Source organism: Muscardinus avellanarius (assembly GCF_963383645.1).
Source record: "Muscardinus avellanarius genome assembly, chromosome: 4".
In the NCBI taxonomy this organism is placed as follows: domain Eukaryota; kingdom Metazoa; phylum Chordata; class Mammalia; order Rodentia; family Gliridae; genus Muscardinus; species Muscardinus avellanarius.
This window is the reverse complement of record NC_137789.1, coordinates 49406024-49426976: the sequence shown is the minus strand read 5'-3', so window position 1 is coordinate 49426976 and position 20953 is coordinate 49406024. Positions and strand designations below refer to the sequence as shown.

Below are 20953 nucleotides of genomic sequence, written 5' to 3'. Positions count from 1 at the left end.
TGGGGTGGGAATTGGGTAGGGGTCAAATCAGTGATGTGTGGAAAAAAAAACACACACACACACAAGTTTTTTACCCCAATATGATGTATGAATATAATACACCAATAAAAATTTTAAAAAATTGAAAAAAAAAAGTTGACATTAGTGTCAGGCGTGGTGGCGCACGCTTGTAATACCCGCACTTTGGAGGCGGAGACAGGAGGATCGCGCAGGTTCGAAGCCGGCTGTGCTGGCTTAAGAGACCCTGTTTCTAAAAACAAAAAAGTATAAAATAGGTCTGGGAGTGTAGCCTGGAAGTAGAGTGTGGTGGTACAAAATTTTAATTGTACTTGGGAGGTTGAAACAGGAGGATCACAGGTTCGAGGTCAGCATCATCTTCTTACTGAGGCCCTCACAAACCTAGTGAGACCCTGTTTTAAAAATAAAGAATAAGCCAGATGTGGTAGTGCATGTTTATAATTCCAGCATTTGGGAGGCTGAGACAGGAGAATCATGGGTTTCGGTCAGCCTCAGATACTTAGTGAGGTCCTTTGCAACTTAATGAGACCCTGTTTCAAAATAAAGAATAAAATATATGGCTGGGGGGTGTAGCTTGGAGGTAGAATGCCCCTAGGTTTTATCCCCAGTACCTTGGAGGTAGAATGCTCCTGGATTCAATCCCCAGTACAAACAAACAAACAAAAAAAAATTGACATTAACTGAGTATTTATGCTAAATTATCACTTAGGTCCTCATGACCTAGAAGTACTTAATGTTTATTATTGATTTCAAATTCTGATTTTTATTTTTATTTATTCATTTATTTATTTTGGTGGTACTGGGGTTCCTGGAAACCCTTCTACCTCCAGTCTACATTCAAAGACCTATTTTTTTTTTTTTTTTTTTTTTTGTATTTGGAAACAGGGTCTCTTAAGCCAGCGAGGCTGGGTTTGAACCTACGCAATCCTCCTGTCTCCGCCTCCCAAGCGCGGGGATTACAAGTGTGTGCTGCTACACGCGGCTAAATTCTGATTTTTAAATAAGTTTTGTCACTTTCCCTACATAAGTTAGAAGCTCACTGGCATTTCCTTAAAGGCACATATAACTATAATTTATTTAAGTCTACACAGAAGTTTGCAAAGAACAAAAATTATTAATGTTCATATAATCACTAAAAAAATTTATAAATCTAATCTAATGACCTGATATAACTAGTGTTTTTCATAATAAGATTATTTGCAGTGGTCTCCTTGATAAAAATTCTATGAGGGAAAGAATTTGGTATGATCTTTTTTTTTTTTTGGCAGTACTGGAGATAGAACCTAGGGGCATTCTACCTCCGAGCTATACCTCCAGCCCTATTTTTTATTCTTTATTTTGAAACAGGGTTTCACTAAGTTGCAGAGGGCCTCACTAAGTAGCTGAGGTGGTCCTCAAACTGCGATCCTCTGGTCTCAGCCTCCCACATGCTGGTATTACAAGCGTGCGCCACCACACCCGGCTCTCTTCTTACATCTTTATTCTTTATGTTCAGCACGATGATGACAGGCATATAACAAATGTTCACTAAATACTGAATGAATAAATTAAATATTAAAAGGAATGGATGAAAAGAGTAACACATCATATATTCATTAAGTCAGAGTTCCATGACTTGGAAACCACATAATTCTACCCATGAGTATGTGCAAGAAGCAATACTACTAATTATAATAGAAATTTTATTCACCCACATGGCCTTGTTTCTATATAAAGTAACACATTAGAAAAAATGCAAGTCTGATAGTCAGAAAACCAAATTTTAGGAATGGTTTTGCCATAAGGTATCTATAAAACTCTTAATTTTTCTCAGGCTCTATGCTCTTAAAAATTTTTTTCCTAATGAACACTAAGAACAGTATTAGATTTATAGAAAAACTGAACAGCTAGAACGAAGGATTCTATAACCATAATTCTTTCAGTTATTAACATATTTTATGGTATATTTGTTAAAATCAATGAGTCAACATTGATATGGTACTACTAAATAAAGTCAACAATCTATTCAGATTTAATTTTTACGAAATATCTTTACTGTGTCCCAGAATGCCTCTTAATATTTACTTAACATGTCTCCTTGGGCTATTTGTGTCAGCCTTGATATCTCTTATCTTTTAATAAAAAAATTAGAATCTCTAAGACTCTTTCAGTCATAAACAGTGGATGAGAAAATTTAGTTGCTTCACATTGGCAAAGATAATCTTGAATATCAATAGTTTAATTTTACAATTAAGCAAATACTTATACTTACTACAAACAAGTACTATTCTTTCTGCTGCCAGGGGATAAAAAACTAATAATATCTTACAATTCATTTAGTGGCTGAAAGTGGTATGGAAACAATTGTTGTACTTCAAAGTAAGAAGAAACTATAGTTAAAACGCATATTTAAAAAAAGTTGCTGGAGTAGAGAAAATAAGTTTTTGTTTGTCTCTTTTTGTTTTGATACTAGGAATTAAACTCAAGCGAAATTTACCTAAGAGCTATGCCCCAACCTTTTTCATTTGTATTTTTAACAGGGTCTTGCTAAGTTGCTAAAGGTCTAAGTTGCTGAGGCTGCTTTTGAACCTGCAATCCTCCTGTCTCAGCCTTTCAAGTACCACTATGCCTAGCCAGATAAATTAATTCTGATTTGGAGGAGAATGGTAAGAGAGAAAAGAATTTAGAAAAGCTTCAAAAAAGAGGAAAGTATTTGCAGAATGAATCAGAGTTGATGAAAAATACTGGCATTTGGGGTACTGAAAACATGATGATAATGACTATGAATGTGGAATTATAAAAATATGATATGTATTTTCAATAGCGAGGTAGAGTTAAAAAAAAAAAGGACTTGGAGGAGACAGACTGGAACCTAACTACTAAAGCTCAGAAGTCTAGATGAAGGGCCTTGGGATGTATCCTGCAGATGAGGGCTAATGCAAGTTCTTAAGTAAAAGGCAGGTGCTGATAGTGAAACATCAACTGTACAGATGAGTTTGCTGGGAGAACTCTTACTGGGCATAATTATAAACAGTTCAAGAAAGAAAGATGTGGTGGTGTTAAAAAGGGCAGTGCCTGCCAAGCATGGTGGCACATGCTTGTAATTTCCCTGGGAGGCAGAGACAGGAGGATTGTGCTGGTTTGCTTAAGAGACCCTGTTTCCAACTAAAAATATAAAATAGGTCTGGCAGTGTAGCCTGGAGGTAGAAGGGTTTCCAGGAACCCCAGTACCACCAAAAAAAAAAAAAAAAAAAAAAAAAAAGGCAGTGGCTATGAGAGGATTATAGCAAACCTCTTAATCAGAAATTGCTGAGTACTTAAAGCACAATGATAAAATGGGAGAGGAAGAATAAAAACTGAAGTTTTTAGCCCAAGTGCCTCCTTCATTTATATAAAAGAATACTCCTCTCCAATTCAGTCCTTCCCTAAATACTCTAACCCACTGGTTCTTGGGAATTAAACATAAGAAACAAGAATAAAAAATCCAACAAAACAGCCCAAAAAACCCAGATGCATATGCCATATCCCAGAATATTCTGAATTACAAAGAAGGTAAATTTTTGAAGTATTCATCTAGTTGAAAATTAGTTTTATAAACAGATAAACAAAAGACAGGTACTCTGAAATGGGATAAGGATAAAGAGAGCTACTGAATTAGACCCAACAATTGTTTGTTTTTAAATATTTATTGCTGTTGAGGCTGAAATTATTGATAAAGATTTTTTTTCTGTAACACAAAAAAATCTACTGTTAGCAAAATAAAAAGTCTAAAAGTTGGACAGATTTCAGATAATGAAAGAGCAGCTTCTCCAAGAATATGGCTATCTTTAGGTGTTCACCTCGTTAAGATGATGAAGAGTTGGTCGTTAACTTTTAACTCTATGGATAAACTGGGGATACTAATCATAAACTTTGGGGAAATATTCATCACACCAAAATTGCACCCAATTTAGTTATTTATATATATTTAAAACTTCACAGCACTTAAAATTGTGTATATTTTAAGGTTGGCTATGTACAGATACAAACATACCCAGGGCAGAGGGCAGTGATATCAGGTGAATAAACATTCTCCTTCAAATAATAAAATACTAGCCTGTCACTTTTTTTTATTACATTTCATCCTACTGAATCTGTTCCCAGTCATGCCACATCACCATTTCTCCACACTTTACATCACAATACAAGCCTCCTACACTGTAGTGTTATGTCTAACAGCTTTGATATAAGAGTCAATTTGAATAAGTTACTTGCTATGTGACCCCTACCTAATTTCTTAACCTCTCTGTTCTCTCATCTATAAAATACAAATTATGTTCCCTATCTTAAAAGAATTGTTTTGCAAATTAAATTATAATTAAGTATGTAAAATACTTATTCTAGTCTCTGCACACTCAAAAGACAATGGTTATTACTAATGATCTACACATTTAATCAATTACTGGTCATTAGGCCCCAAATGGCCCACTCCTTCCAAAATCTATCTTAATGCATTTCTTACCTATTTAAACTAAGGTTGCAGAGCACTCACAAGGCACATAGCCCAACTTCATAGCTGCCAGTGAGTGGACTACCCTGTAAATGATACCAATTCCACCACCACAGTGTATGATGAGGTGGTACTGTTTTCTAACTTCTCCCTACTGGCCAAAGTACACCATTTATGATATAACTATAGGAAAAACCCAGCTAGCATATAAATCATTAAGTGCACAGGAATACAGAGGGATTGCTTTGGTAGATAAGCAAAGAAGAAAGAAGTTAGCTGGGTATATGGTAGCATGTGCCTGTAAGCCCAGTATTTGGGAGGTTGAGACAGGCAAGTCACAGAACTAAGGCCAGTCTCAGCAACTATGTGAGGCCCTTCATCACCTTAGCAAGACTCTGTTTCAAAATAAAATATAGAAAGGGCTGGGGGTTGTAGTTTGGAGGTAGAATGTTCCTGAATTCTATCCCAGTACCCAAAAAAAAGTTATTAGAGAGTAAAAATATAAAACTATGAAAGCAAAAGCAAAAAGACAAAGAAGAATAAAGACAATCTTTGTGTTGGCAGTACCAACTTTTTTTTTTTAAAGTACTAAAAGAATAGATTGATTTCAGGACCCACACCCACCTCACCTAGCTCACAAACACTAAAATCTTAGGTACTGAAGTCCCTTATATAAAATGGCATAGAACATGAATATAACCTATACATCTTCTCGTGTAGACTTTAAATCATCTCCTGATTACTTATAATACTTAATAAAATGCAACTGCTGAGAAAAGAGTTGTAACATTGTTCAGAGAACTGTGACAAAAAGTTTTTACATGTTTAATAGTTTTTTAAATTTTTTTCTTAGTACTGGAGAATTAAATTTTTTTTGGGGGGGTTTTTTTTTTTTTTTTTTTTGGTGGTACTGGGGTTCCTGGAAGCCTTTCTACCTCCGGGCTACAATCCCAGACCTATTTTTTAATATATATTTTTATTTGGAAACAGGATCTCTTATGCCAGCGTGGCTGGCTTCAAGCCAGTGCGATCTTCCTGTCTCCGCCTCCTAAGTGCGGGGATTACAAGCGTGCGCCAACACGCCCCGTGAATTGAAATATTTTTGACTGAATAATTTGGGTTGAATTCTTCAGTGTGAAACCTGTGAATACAAAGGACTGAATGTAATAAAGAGATCACTGAATACCTCTGTAACAGCCTTTCACTTGCATCCTCATTTCCATTTTGGGCCCCTAGACTCCATTCTCCACACCCATGGGTTTTGTTCCTTCTACCCTGGATTCTATGCCAGATCCCTCTATGGTTTCCTTTTCTCATTATTCAGGATGCATAAGCACCAAATATCGCATCCTCAACAAAACCTCCCAAGGCTACCAGTCTAAAATAGACTGCTTCAACACTATCACATCACACTGTCTTACCTTTATTATTGGCCTATCTGAATTTATGTGTGTTTGTTTTCCTGCTAGTTTACTGTCTGAATCCTGACCTTTAGAATGTAAAGTTTACGAGAGGAGAGATCTTTATTCACCAGTGAATCTTCAACGCCTAAAACAGTGATGAGTACATGGCAGAAATATTTAGTGAATGAATATGTAAACTGATACAAAAATGAGTTTTATAGGAAGGTGAATATGGCCATACCTGGCAGGAAAGAGTAAAGTATATGCAACCCATCATAAATTTACATAATAAAGGTGCTAAAGAATCAATAAAATAATGCCTTAATTACCTGTATTGGGATGGCCCCGAGGATCACAGTAATTTTCTGTAGTCATAAAAATAACTGCCAATCCAATTTCTGCTTCAGGAATAGGTCTAAGACCCTGTCTATTAGAATAAAACATTACATATTAAAATATATTAAAACTATAACTTTATTTAGATGTTATTGAGCCTTATCAACCTTTTATTCTTCTCAAGGAGATATCAGAATTGTATGGTGTGGACTGAATTTGAAGTACATGGAAGCTGGACATGATGGCACACACTTGTAATACCAGTACTAGGGAAGCTGAGAAAGAATACCACCGCTTTTTGGTTAACCTCAGCAAGTTAGTGAGATCAAAAAAAAAAAAAAAAAATCAGGCTGGGTATATAACTTAGAGGTAGAATGTCCCAGGGTTCAATCTCCAGTAACACTTAAAAAAAAATGATGAAGTACTATCTTACTCTGGGAAATGTTACATTGGATTAAGTCGACCACCTTTTAGTATCTCAGTTAACTGTGTAAAAGTAGGCGCTAGAAGCCTGATGTGGTGATACACAACTGTAATCACAGTATTTGGGAGGATGAGATAGGAGGTTTGTAGGTTCAAAGCCAGCCTCAGCAAATTAGTGAGGCTCTGTTTCCAAATAAAAAGTAAAATAAGGCTGAGGGTTTAGCTTAGAGAAGGTAGAATGCCCCTGGGTTCAATCCCCAGAACCTCAAAAACAAAACAGGCTGGAGTAAAATAATACAAATCTTTCTCAGTCTAGAATTCTCTAATTTTCAGAATAAGAAAACACTAATACCCAGATTAAATAATAAAATAATTTAGTAAAAAAAATATGTGATTACCAATTCTAAGATGAAACTTAAAAGAGAGAAAGATGAGGATTGAAAAGTACAAATAGCTATCCGGAAATTATATCTATAAAAAACTATACATAGCTGTTGGGGTCTGCTCAACCGCCTGACAGAACTTCCAATGAATCAGCTACATGTAGCGCCGAGTGCACTGAGGTTTGCACAACCGCCTGAATGAACTTTGAAAACTTCCGATGAATCGGCAACATGTAGTGCCAAGTGGATATGGAGGGCGTAACTACTCCCCTTGCCCCCGCTAGCCCAATTTGGTAATGTTGAGCCTTATTGGCTCAAATAATGCTTCCGTGCTCGTGAACCCCTCGTGCATTAGATAATGATTGGCTACAAGTTATGTGCTTTGTGCATGCAAGAGTGACCTTTAGCTTGATAGGTTAGAATAGTTTCCTGTTGGAAATCCCCCTTGCAGTGTTTTGCTTTAAATTGGGTTGCCTGAGAGAAATAAACGAGATCCTGCTTGACACGTCTCCCGGCTCGTGTGATTCTGTTCGGGATGTTGGCACTCAACCTTCCTGCTCAGCCCCACCGCTGATGGGCTGGACCCGTCACATAGCTAGCTATATATGACTATACATAAGCTATATCTATATATGTGTATACGTTTAGTAAATCAAGTCATTTTACCAAATTTAGCTACTGAAGTATAATAGCAAGGGTATCTTCTGGTGAATTTATTTTTTGCTCTTCTGTAATATGAATGATTTCATATATTATGGAATATTTAAAAGAACTTTAAAATAATGCTACATAGAAACTATACCTAATATTTTTTTTCTTTTTTTTTTTACACTTTTCTTTTTTTGGTGGTACTGGGGTTCCTGGAAGTCCTTCTACCTCCGGGCTACACTCCCAGACCTCTTTTTACATTTTTTATATTTGGAAACAGGATCTCCTAAGCCAGCGCGCGCAGCTGGCTTCGAACCTGCGCGATCCTCCTGTCTCTGCCTCCCAAGCGTGGGATTACAAGCGTGCGCCACCACGCCCGGCGAAACTATACCTAATATTAAAAAAAAAAAAAAAAAGGCTACAGCCAGGCGTGGTGGCGCACGCTTGTAATCCTCCTGCTTGGGAGTCAGAGACAGGAGGATCGCGCAGGTTCAAAGCCAGCCGCACTGGCTTAAGAGACCCTGTTTCCAAATAAAAATATAAAAAATAGGTGTCTAGGAGTATAGTTCGGAGGTAGAAGGGTTTCCAGGAACCCCAGTACCACCAAATAAACAAACAAACAAACTACAAAAGGCCCTTTAATAGTCATTGTAAAGGTGTTATAAGTGGCTGTACAAGTTTAAATTAATGTGTTTTTGTGTATACTGATTTACATAAATAGGACTCAATTATGTGTCCAACTATAACAGTTTACACTGAAAATTAAGACTTTCATTATAATCAAGGGCTCACATATATCTACTGGTATTTCCGGTAATTCAAAACTGTTATTTTATTATCCTTTTTGAAACTGTAAGTTATACTATAAAAATTAGTTACAAAGATTGGTTACATAAACATTTTATGTACCTTTGGAGCATATCCATAATTGAATGAACCCATTTTTTCTGAGAGTCAGGAATTAAGATCTGTGTATTTGTTATTCCTATTTCAACAACACAAGTTCCAGGAGCTGAAAAAAAGCTATCTTCTTCTTCATTTTCTTCTGTTATCAGCCTAGCTTCTCCACCTCCAAAAACAACTGCTGAACTTAGTTTCTTATGCTAAAAATGAAAAGAAATATTTTTAAAGTAATCTAATAGCCACAATTAATTTTTTGAGCCCATTCTTATCATATAAGAATTTGATTTGGCAATTAAAAAATAAAAGCAGAAGCAGAATTTGCTCTGCATCCTGAGTATGCAATTTGAGCTTTCACTTGGAGAAGATGCCTAGTTCAGCAGGTGTCTCTGCAGCCCTTGAACCTCACCTGCAGTCTCTGTCACACTTGCCACACAGTCCTCTGCATCCTGTAGCTGCATTATTTCTCCACTACCACACAAACTCTTGGAATTTCTATTTTGGCACACAGAAAACATTCCATAGAATACTTACCAAATACACAAGAGTTAACGTTATCTGTCTTTCCAAGGTAGTTTATATAAACTTAATAGGCCAATTAACCAATATTATAAATATTAAGAAATATAAATATTAAGAAAAACTGTAATCATATACATGATCACTTGATAGGTTCTGGTGCCTTGGAGTTTTTATTTTACTTCATACATCTACATGAAGTTCCAAAATGCAATTCCTCAACAACTATTTGTAAAAATATTAATGTAAACTAGTTTAAAATGTTTTATTTAGGAAAACTTAGCTTATAGAATTACCTGTTTGGCATTTAAAAATACAAATGTTTTCCCTTTGAAGATTTGTTTTCTTTCCTCTCTTCCTGAAAGATCAATACTTTTACTTCCAATTGTTGGTTCATCGATAGGTGGGTAAAATCTGTAAAAACAAAGTATAATCTAATTATATACTCTTATTAAAGCTGTAAATGAAATGATTACCTGATACTAAAAGGCTTAATTTTCATAATGCCATTGAGTATTTTTCAAAACATAAGAATTTAATCTGGAACAAAATGACAATAATCATCTAAATTCCTGTTCTAGAAATACAGTGACAGAGTGGGACATGGTGACACACAGTCTTAATCCTAGTACTTGGAAGGCTGATACAGGAGATCGCAGATTCATGGACAGCCTCAGCTACTTACTGAGACCCTCCACAACTTAGTGAGACCCTGTTTCAAAGTAAAGCGTTAAAAATGGAGCTGGGTATATAGGTTGGAAGTAGAATGTCCTTGGGCTCAATCCCTGGTACTGGAAAAAAAAATATGGCGAAAGATGATACATATTAAAACACAATTGGTCTTTATTTTCTCAAAATAATTCAAGGTAGATAATCATAACAATAAATATTAAACATATATAAATCAAATAAGCTATAAGAATTACAAAATATTAGAAGGTTGGCTGTCAGCCAGGTGTGGTGGTACACACCTATAATCCCAGTACTTGGGAGGCTGAGACAATGAGGAACAAGGATCAGGTTCAAGGCCAGCCTCAGCAACTTATTAGACTCTCAGCAAACTAGAGAGATCTTCTTTCAAAACAAAACATTAAAAAGGGCTGAGGGTGTTACTTAGAGGCCTCTTACTGGCCAAGTTCCACAGGAAGACATAGAAGGTACCGAACAGTGACTTTTGCTATAGTAGAGAGGAACACTAAACTTGGGAACTCATCATTTTTTTTTATTTATTGTGTTACTGTGGATTGAACTCCAGGATATACCAAAGTTAGATCTGTCTACTGAATATATTGTGTGAGTGATGCTTTAAAGTAATATAAATTGTGGCTGAGGAAGATATTTGGCAATTTTCCCCTCAGATTGCATGGTTAAAATGCTGGGAGTTATAAAATGATGGATATTTTTAGTTAATTTAATAACATAATAACTTTCCTACTTAAAAATATATGTCAGTAGATTGGAGTCTGTATGGCATAAGAGATTGACTATTTATAAGCTTATCACATTTCTAAAGGATACATTTATTATCCTTCGATTTTTTTTAACAAATATCAGCACTTACTTAACATTTGCTTCATGGAGATAAGAAAACAACCAACAAGAAATTTGGGGAATCTTTTCCTTATAGGCTAACAAAAGAACTGCCATTGATAGCACTGAACTACATGAACAACTCTTAAATCTTGAAATAATCATTAAAGAGAAAATCTAAATACAGACAGTGCTATTTTATGTCTATCTTGTTATATTATGTTTGTAATACAGAACATACCTTTCAATTTGTGGAGGCTGTTTCTTGGACTGAACTGCTTTGAGAAATTCAGTAAAATATTCTGGCTTTACAATCGGACATCCACAAATAAGGGCACATATTGTCTAAAATGAAGAAAACACCTGTAAATATACATATACTAAATTTTTTTCAAGAAAAGTTTTAATTATAAACTACAAAAAAATGTTCTACGTTTGTTTTCCTTTTAGATAAGCCTCAAATTTATAAAGAAGACACAATATATAAAACAGAAGTTACAAGTTAATTTTACTATTTTTTTCTTTTTTTGCGGTACTGGGAATAGAATCCAGGGGCATTCTACCTCCAAGCTACATCCCTAGTCCTACTTTATTGTCTGTCTGTCTGTCTATCTGTCTACTTATTTTGGTGGTATTGGGGTTCCTGGAAACCCTTCTACCTCAGGGCTACACTCCCAGACCTATTTTATTTTTTTATTTGGAAACAGGGTCTCTTAAGCCAGCGAGGCTGGCTTCCATGAACCTGCGTGATCCTCCTGTCTCCGCCTCCAAGTGCAGGGATTACAAGAGTGCATCACCACGCCAGGGTAGTCTATTTTTGAAACAGGGTCTCAATAAGTTGCAAAGGGCCTCGCTAAGTAGCTAAGGCTGTCCTTGAATGGAGATCTTCCTTCTCAGCCTCCCAAATGATGGGATTACAAGTGTGCCCCACCAAGCCTGGCTGGTTAGTTTTATAACACAAATCACTATATAATCACTCAGGTTTAAGAAACCATCAATCACAAATTCAATTAAAAATTGCTTTTTTTGGAAAATGTAATACTTAATAAAATCTAAATCAATTTTAAAAAATCATTCCAATTCTTTTTTTATCTAGAACCAGGGATCGAACCCAGAGCATTCTACTTCTGAGGTATACCTACAGTCCTTTTTAATTTTTATTTTGAAACAGGGTTTTGCTAAGATGTTAAAGCTGGTCTCAAATCTGTGATCCTCCCATCTTAGTCTCCCAAGAACTGAGATTACAGGCATGTGCCACCATACCCAACTGCATTCTAATTTTAAAAACATTAAAATGTTAAAAGTATATCACAGAACGGAGGAAATGTAAAGGAAAATAATATTAAAATGGTAAAGAAAAAATATTAAAAATAATATTAAATATTAAAAATAAAATTAAACTATATTAAAAATATAATAAATATAAAAATTAATAAAAATATTAAAAATAAAACAAGAGAGAGAAGATCTTTCCAGCCTGACTTTCAAAAAGATTGTAACTATAGAATAAACCTTTTCAAGAAAGTGAGTACCTGTTTGGGACTAGGTAAAACTCAAAATAAATACATATAGATAAGGGAGGGAAAATAAAAGAAACTTTAAGTAACATAAAAAATAAGCTACAAGCCTCAAATAAGATGAATCCACAAAATCTGAATTACTTAAGATTAAGCAAAATTAATTAAGAATACTTAAAATTAATTAAGATTAGAAAATACTGTTGTGGACAATGAAAGTGAAAATAGAGAAGACTGGGCATAAATCCAGGAAATAATCCAACTAAAGATTTTGTATGGATGCTTTTAATAATAAAGGGCATTATTTATGGTGTATCTCAAGAACAGAATTGGGTTACTAACCTCCCATGTGAATGAAATAATTAACTTATAGCATGATGCAGTAAAGTACAATTTGACAGTGGACAAAGTAAACAATAACCCATATATATAACTCTGGGAAAATTACTTATATGTTCCACATCTCAGTTTGTTCCTTAAGTTCTCTTTTGGTTCTAATGTTCTATGATTTTAAAAACATAAGTTAATGTGTGCTTTTGGAAAATTTACCAAAAATCAATACAACGACAAGGTCTTCTTTTTGACATATGACTGATGAGAAATAATGAAAAGTTGAAAAATACTGAAAAAATTCTGCAAACTATGTAAGCATCTCTAATGGAAAAATTTATAAGACAGACATTAGCATCTCAGATACTGCAATAATGTCCAAATCTTTTACAGATTTGGTAAAATCTCTCAAGCCAATGATTATCCATTCTATACTGAACTACAAGAACTTAAAAGTCCGTGATTAGGACCCTCAATCTAAAATACTAAGTAAAAGAGCATGAAATCATGAAGTGATATTAGAACTAGAGGAAGACAACTTGACAGAAGGAACACAGTGACTAACTCTGAAGAGTGGCAGCAGCTAATCTCTAGTCCCTTTGCGTGTATACTGAGAACATGAACTATGCACTCTAAAACACTTCATGGTAAACAGTAACTCAAGCCCTTTTTGAAAATGTTAAAATTTGAAATAAAATTGTATGTGCTGTTGCTTAACAGATAAGAAACAGGTTATTTGAAAAGCCATTTGAGCCTAAATAAAGGTAGGGGTAGATATACATACATCTGAGTAATAGTTCTGAAAGTTTTCAAGTAAAAAAAATCTTTTTTTTTTTTGTGGTACTGGGGTAGAACCCAGGGGCTTTTATACCTCCAGGCTGTATCCCCAGACCAATTTCTTTTTTATTTATACTTTATTTGGAAACAGGGTTTCACTAAGTTGCTGAGAGCCTCACTCAGAAGCCGAGGCTGGCTTCGAACCTGTGTGATCCTCCTGCCTCAGCCTCCCAAGTAGTGGGATTACAAGCATGCGCCACCACGCTCGGCCAAGTAAAAAATTTTTAAACATATGTTTAGTGAGTAAGTATGGCTAGGTTTTCAGAACTTATTTTAAGATAAAAATAATTCAACCTACTTTAATGGTAACTTTAACTGATACCATGACAAGGTGAGTACATTCTTCTGTCCAGTTGTTTACAGTAAGTCCTCCAAGTTGCAGGATAGCTTGATTTAAAATGGTTTTCCCAGAGACATCTAAACAAGAAGAGCAGGCGACCAAAGGCTCATATTCTACTCTGTAAGCATAAGTAAGTTATTTTATCAGTTACAGACATGGCCATTTTTGGTACTTTAACACTTTAAGCTCACATCATAGAATTATTTTAATTTTTATGTATTATTAAACTTTCTAACCTTTGATTATCACTTCCTAAGTCTTGAGTCCCAATGAAGAAAAAACAATGATCAAAGTTAACATTATACTTTCACTTATGAGGAATCAAACAAATGAACTTGCATTACAACTCTCACGGCCAACACAAACTGACATTCACTCTTGTCACTATTTGTGACTGACAAATGCACTAACCACATGGGGCATGAAGTTCACTACTGTGAGAGGAACTAAATTATATTTATATACTGTTTTCAATTTATTTCCCACAAGTATTCTTTTCCTTTAGAATATGATTACTCTAAAAGTGCCCGTTTTAATATCAATTTAACATTTCTTACCTGAATTTACTTTCAAACACTCCAAAGGTAACTCTATCCCCTGTCTTCAAAGTTCGGGAACTGCCATTCTGCATTTTTTCTTCATTAACAAAGGTACCATACTTAGAATTATCTTTTATTGTTAATATAGGAATTTCATCTGTTTGACTCTGAAAAATAAACAATTAGCTTAGTCTTTTTATCACTCAATAATACAATTTCCAGGGGAAAAGATTTCAAAAGATAACTTTTTGAATAAGCAAAATTTAAGGTTACTGTCAGTGAATGATCATTCAGCTAGCAATTAATAATATCCTTAAGGAATTTTCTTATTTCTGGGATTATCCTTAGAAGATACATTTTCCTTGTTTTTGTAACTCTTTGAAATTATATTGATAATCTTAAATTATAGGATCTTTTCTAACCCCTCAATTTCAAACATTTAAGATTTTTTTTTGGTTTGGGAATGGTCTATTTCATGTAGAACATATCAGTTTCATTACTAAACATTTTTTTTCTTTTTCATTATCAAAATCACATTGTGAAAATAGGTCCAATAAGAATGAGTTAATTTCTGACAAACAGTTACAAATTTACTTTTTCTGTAGAAATTCTGATTATGTTTTTCTAATATATAGGACAGACACATAAACTAAATATTACTGAACAAACCCATTATTTCTACATGTAGTCTTTGCTCAAAATAACAGATTTATTTCTTAATATCACAGCATTATCATAAGCACGGATGTGTATACATTTTTTATCACTTTTATCACCCATAGTTGTGATTAAAATAAAAAACCTCAAAGCCATTCAAGGAAGCTACATGGCAAAAATGCAATTATTTTCCCTATTAAAACATGTCAATTCCCAGTTTGAAAACTTATTTATAATGAGAAATACCCATGTCCACACCTATATAGCCAATAGAAGAGGAGGAGTCATGAAGATCTGCTCACTGCTCTATTCCAACTTGGCACAAGGACTGATGTAGTACTCACTCAATTAATGTTCTACAATTTGGATCTGGACCATCCCCTCAAAGCCCATGTGTTAAAGGTCCAATAGCTAGCCAGCAGTGCTACTGGGAGGAAACAGAACCTTTAAGAGATAGTACCTAGTAGAAAATAATTTGGTCACTAGGGTGGCATGTCTCTGAAGAGAATATTAGGACCTTGGTCCTTTCTCTTTCTTTGCTTCTTGGTTGTCATGAAGTGATTAGCCTCTTCCACCAAGCCACCCACCATGATGTATTGTGTCTCCACAAGCACAATGCAGCATGTCAAAGTAACAATGGACTGAAACTGTGGATAGAAATAAACCTTCCTCCTTTAAGTTGTTTATCTTAGGTTTTCTATCCCGGTGATGAAAGCTAGTATAAAATATTTAAATAAATAATTTTTTTTCCTTTTTTTGTGATACTGGGGTTCCTGGAAACCCTTTTACCTCTGGGCTACACTCCCAGACCTATTTTTTATACTTTTTATTTGGAAACAGGGTCTCTTAAACTAGCGCGCCTGGCTTCAAACCTGTGCGATCCTCCTGTCTCCACCTCCCAAGCGTGGGGATTACAAGCGTGAGCCACCACGCCCGGCTTTTTTCCAGTTTTGGCAACTGAAATCAAGGTCTCATGTACACTAAGCAAGCACTCTAACACTGAGCCATACCCAGAGTCCCAAATAAAGTATTTAATTTTGTTAACAAATCTAAACAGTGTTATGAAGTGAGAGGTCTTATGAACTCTCATATATACATCAAGAAAATCTTTTGTGATTTCAACTCTTACTGAAAGCTAGTGAAACAAAATTAGTAGCCTACCAGGTTGGTCACAGAAAAGTTAGCTGTTAACACAGCATGATTCCGACTGATTGACTGATCATCTTCAATTAGAATAGCACAGTTTTTTCTTCCAACAATGTACTCAGTACCAATCAAAAGTCTGTATGGTTCTCCTAAGTGAAAGCAAAGAAAAAAGAATAATAATTTTAAAAAGTAAATTGAAGATACACATCAATACATATATACGTATGCTATATATGATATAGGTATAACAAATATTTTATTTTGTTATTTAATGTTAATTAACTTTATATATATAAGACTTGTGTTTTCTATTAAAGCCTAACTAAAGAAAAAAAAATGTCCTAAATGGATGGAAGGCTATTCCATTTTTCTTTTTTTTCTATCCTCCCATTTTTCCTATAAGTTTAATGCATTACCAAGCAAAATCACAAAACTATATTTGGAATATGATTAAAATAGATTAAAAAATCATTGGAAAATATGTTTAAAAAGTAGTCAGGAAAATTATGAATACTATAGAAACTCATCCTATCAGGTGGCAAAATATGCCATAATACTCTAGAAATTAAAAGGTATACTACTCCTGATGAAATCAGTATATATACTCATGTTTATTGAAGGGCTACTCACATAGCCAAGGTACAGTATCAGTCTGTTTAAATGTAAATGGACAGAAATATATGGTAACTTCATAGATGAACATTATTTGAACTGTTTTTTTCATTATGCTATCAATACCAATTTTAATATTATACATGAGGAGAAAAGGGGAGCACATTGGGATGTGGAGAGAAATACACTAAGTGCTGTGTGCATGTTTGTTTCTATCACTCTGAATCTTATAAATTACAATGTACCCAAAATGTAACTATATATAATACATGGTACACACCATATGTATAACCCTCCCCACAAAAATATAGTTTCATTCACCATAAAAAAGAATGAAATCAGGTCATTGGCAAGAAAATGGGTGAAACTGGAGGTTATCATATTAAAAAAATTAGCCAGACACAGGAAGTATTACATGTTTTCTCATATATAGAACCTAAAAAAAAATAATAATTCTTAAACTAGAAGACAGACTACCAGAGTAGGAGATGAGAGGGAAAAGAAGGTACTATGGAAGGTGGATGAGAGGAAAGCAAGATAAATATACTTACAGAAAGGTCACAGTGAAATCCATTAATTTGTAAGCTAACACCACTGAATAATTATAATAAAAAGTAAGTAGAACAAATAAAAGGTATACAATATAGATCAATATAATAAAGTCCAGATCAGATATAAGTATGTATTGTAGAGAATTTTGTTTTTGTTATAGTTAGCATTTTAAATCCGTGGGATTATTAAAGACATGCTGTAAATCACCAATTGTTGGGAGTAATAGCACACAGATAAGAATCTTGTTTCAGGGCATGGGAGTGTCCATTACCAAAATAGTAGGGTGATTAAAGTAGATTAACTAGTCAAGTTGGAGAGAAGCCCAAGACAGCCTCCATATTCATTTTAAATAGTTTGGATTATATCTGATTATTCAAAAACTCATCCTGGACAGTTTCACAGGAAAAAAAAAAAAAAAAAAAAACAAACTTTGTACCGGTGTACCACACAACCCAAAGGGATAAGAAAACTGGTCCATAGCTTTCCTGAGATTCTGAAGAGTTCACAACTCTCCTAAAGAACTTCAGCCATTGATGCTAGAGGCATATCTTTTCTGCTACCAACTGTTGAATGAGGCTTAAAGCTGCCTCCCAAGTAGCTAACTACATCTAACAGAAGTATATTCTTGTAATATACTTCTTGTAATATACTTGTCTTTTAAAAATGACAGCTGATGGGGATTGAGCCTGTATTGATTGCTAATGAGAGCTGTATTAGTTGCCAAAAAGAACAAGCTCTCATACTTAGGCAGAACAATAAAATCCCTTTCTCTGCCTATAAGTTGTCGGCCAAGAAGTGCAAACAGGATTGACCTTGGTCAGTTAAGAGTCGGCTGTTAGTCCAGCTGAACACTAGAATTATATGGATTTTCACAATAGCTTAGGTTAAAGTTAAAGAGAAAAAACAAACTATGTTAACTCGATAATTACTAATTACACAAAAGTTATAGCCCAAAGCCTTCATACTTTAAAATACTATATTCCTATCTTTTTTTTTTCTTTATTGTGAGAGAAGTTTTTTTTTAACATAATAAGCAAAGCAGACAGCGATAGGAAAAGGCTAAGAACTCACCAAGAATACAGGTGGGCAATGCAGGCTTTAAAACTAAAACCAAAGACAAAGCGGACTTCTTCCCATATAGAACCCCTGACCTCCTTAATCAAGTAACACATTTTGATCAGATTTATTTGTCCCCGTGGGGAAAGGCTTACAGCAGAGATAATTGGTGAGCTTGCATCTGCTTTTGGTGGGAAAAGAGGACTATTGGCAAAGTAGTATGGGAGGAAGGAGATAATGAAGTCTTACACAAAAAAAGTTATATGTTCAGAGACTTCAGTGTCTTACCTTCAAGGCACTCCACTACTTTTATCTTTCTAACGCAGTGCTTTACTGTTCTGTCCCTTCTTTCTACCTTTGTAATAATAAACTTTGCTTAAGCTTGCAGCAGTATAGTTCTGGCTATTTTTTCTAAACTAGCTAAGAACAAGAACCCACCTCAACATCTGAAACTGTTACAACAATGATCTCTTTCTATTGCTGGGAGTGCAGAAAAGGGGTGTGTATGCAGGGGTCAACTATTCCCAGTGTACTGATATCACTGGAAAAGTGTCTCGAAGTAAGCTTTTGGGTGGATGGCATGTGGTTCTTCACAAAAATAAACGCTAGTCCTCTGACAAAGCCATCCAGGGGCCCGATGAGGTCAATGTGTGTGTGTGTGTGTGTGTGTGTGTGTGTGTGTGTGTGTGTGTGTGTTACTGGGGGTGGATAGAACCGTGTGTGTGTGTGTGTGTGTGTGTGTGTGTGTGTATGTGTTAGTTACTGGGGGTGGACAGAACCCAGAGGTGTGTGTGTGTGTGTGTGTGTGTGTTAGTTACTGGGGGTGGATAAAACCCAGAAGCTTTCTACCTCCAGGTTATACTCCCAGCCCCATTTTATACTTTATTTGGAAACAGGAGCTCAGTAAGCTGCTGAGAGGCTAAGTAGCTGAGGCTGGCTTCGAACCTGCGCGATCCTCCTGTCTCAGCCTCCCAAGCACGGGGATTACAAGCGTGCGCCACCACGCCCGGCCGAGGTCAAATTCACAAGAGCAGAGGTCCAACAGGCCGGCGACCCGGGATGCCGGGGGCCGGCGCCACCTCCCCGCGACCCCATCACCACAGCCACTGCTGGGTCTCGCCACCCGGCTGGGCCGAGAGCCCGCGGATCCCGGACACCAAAGGCCGGTCAGCGCCTCGGGCCCCCAGCCTCCAGGAGGGAAGCGGCGCCGGAAGCCGGCGGGAACGGACCGGAAGCGCGCCCCGCAGCCTCCCCGCCGCCGCGGCTCCCGGGAAAAACGGCCCGCGGCGCCTCCCTTCCGCCCTTACCTGGAGCCCGGCCCGCCGCGGGCAGCAGCCTCCACATGGGCCCTGCTCCTCAGGTTCCGGACCGGTGTGGAGCCGAGCGGCAGCCGCTAGCACGGGACGCGCGGCCACGACACCCGCGGCGCGCGGGGCCCAGGACGTGCGCGCTCCCAGGAGCCGCGCAAGCCCCGTAGGAAGTGAGGGTGAGGCGGGAAAGCGAGCCCGGCGCCCGGTCGCCACCTGGTGGTGAGAAAAGGAGCGGCGCAGTAGGAATCCTAGTGCTGTGTTAAAATGGGTTGACCCAGGGATTCCAAAGTATCTACCTTTTCTGATTGTGAGTAGGAGGAATTAAAAAAAAAAAAAAGCTTCAGAGTATTTTGAGGGAATTTTCCAATTTACTGCATTAAATTACTGATCCGGGACGTAGTTCCATGTATTTTCAATGTCTTATGTTTGGGTCATTGGTTTGTATCAGTCCTTAATGATGCTGTTAATGATAGATGAGGATTTCACCCCAAAGTCAACTCATTGCATTTAATGTTTCCCAAGTTCAAGTTACTTTCTCCTAACGTCTTTAGTTCACTTGTCAAGCTTCCATCTAATCACGTGATATGGACCGGACAGGCTAATATATACGTCTTTCCATGTCCTCTGAACATTCCAGCAACTCATCTCCTCGCAAGCACTGCCAAACAAACACCCAAACAAACACCCCAAAGTACACTCTGATTCTACTGTCTGTTTAACAAAATCAGTCTGTACAGGAAAAAAATATATACATGAAAGATATATAAGCTTTGAAAGCCTAACTTACCAGTCTCTGTTACCAATCTAGATGCAGAAATCTTAACACAAGATTACCCAATTGAATCATATGCTATTATAAAAAGAATAATCATGATCAAATACCAAATGGGGTGTATTCTAAAAATAAAAATGGGTTAACTTTGGCATGGGTAGGGGATCAATGTAATACACCAGAATAATTTTTTAAAAAGAAAATCTTAGAATAGTTGCAGAAAAGGATTTGGTAAAACTTAACACACATTTATGATAAAAAGGTCTCTGAAAAATAGCAATAGAAAAGCTGGGGTGTGGCCCGGCGTGGTGGCGCACGCTTGTAATCCCTGCCCTTGGGAGGCTGAGACAGGAGGATCACACAAGTTCGAAGCCAGCCTCAGCTACTTAGTGAGGCTCTCGGCAACTTAGTGAGACCCTGTTTCCAAATAAAATATTTAAAAAAAAATAGGTCTGGGAGTATAGTCCGGAGGTAGAAGGCCCCTGGGTTTCACCCTCAGTACAAAAAAAAAAAAAAAAAAAAAAAAAAAAAGAAAAAGAAAAGAAAAAGAAAAAGAAAAACTGGGGTGTGGTGATAAACATTTATAATCCCAGTATTTGGAATGCTGAGACAGGAGTGTTGCAGGTTTGAAGCCAGCCTCAGCAATTTAGGAAGACT

General features: G+C 36.3%; 1 protein-coding gene across 1 annotated transcript in view; it reads right to left on the bottom strand.

Annotated features, from left to right (window-relative positions):
- Positions 1-19558, bottom strand: part of NBN (nibrin) — a gene marked incomplete at both ends in the record, with an annotated part of 42700 nt that extends 23142 nt beyond the window's left edge. Inside the window, 8 exons of the mRNA XM_080694242.1 lie at positions 6219-6316; positions 8589-8782; positions 9395-9512; positions 10870-10973; positions 13611-13770; positions 14210-14358; positions 16010-16143; positions 19522-19558. Of these exons, the coding sequence (XP_080550368.1) occupies positions 6219-6316; positions 8589-8782; positions 9395-9512; positions 10870-10973; positions 13611-13770; positions 14210-14358; positions 16010-16143; positions 19522-19558 (994 nt within the window). The remainder of the gene's footprint in view (positions 1-6218; positions 6317-8588; positions 8783-9394; positions 9513-10869; positions 10974-13610; positions 13771-14209; positions 14359-16009; positions 16144-19521) is intronic.
- Positions 19559-20953: the final 1395 nt, after the last annotated feature.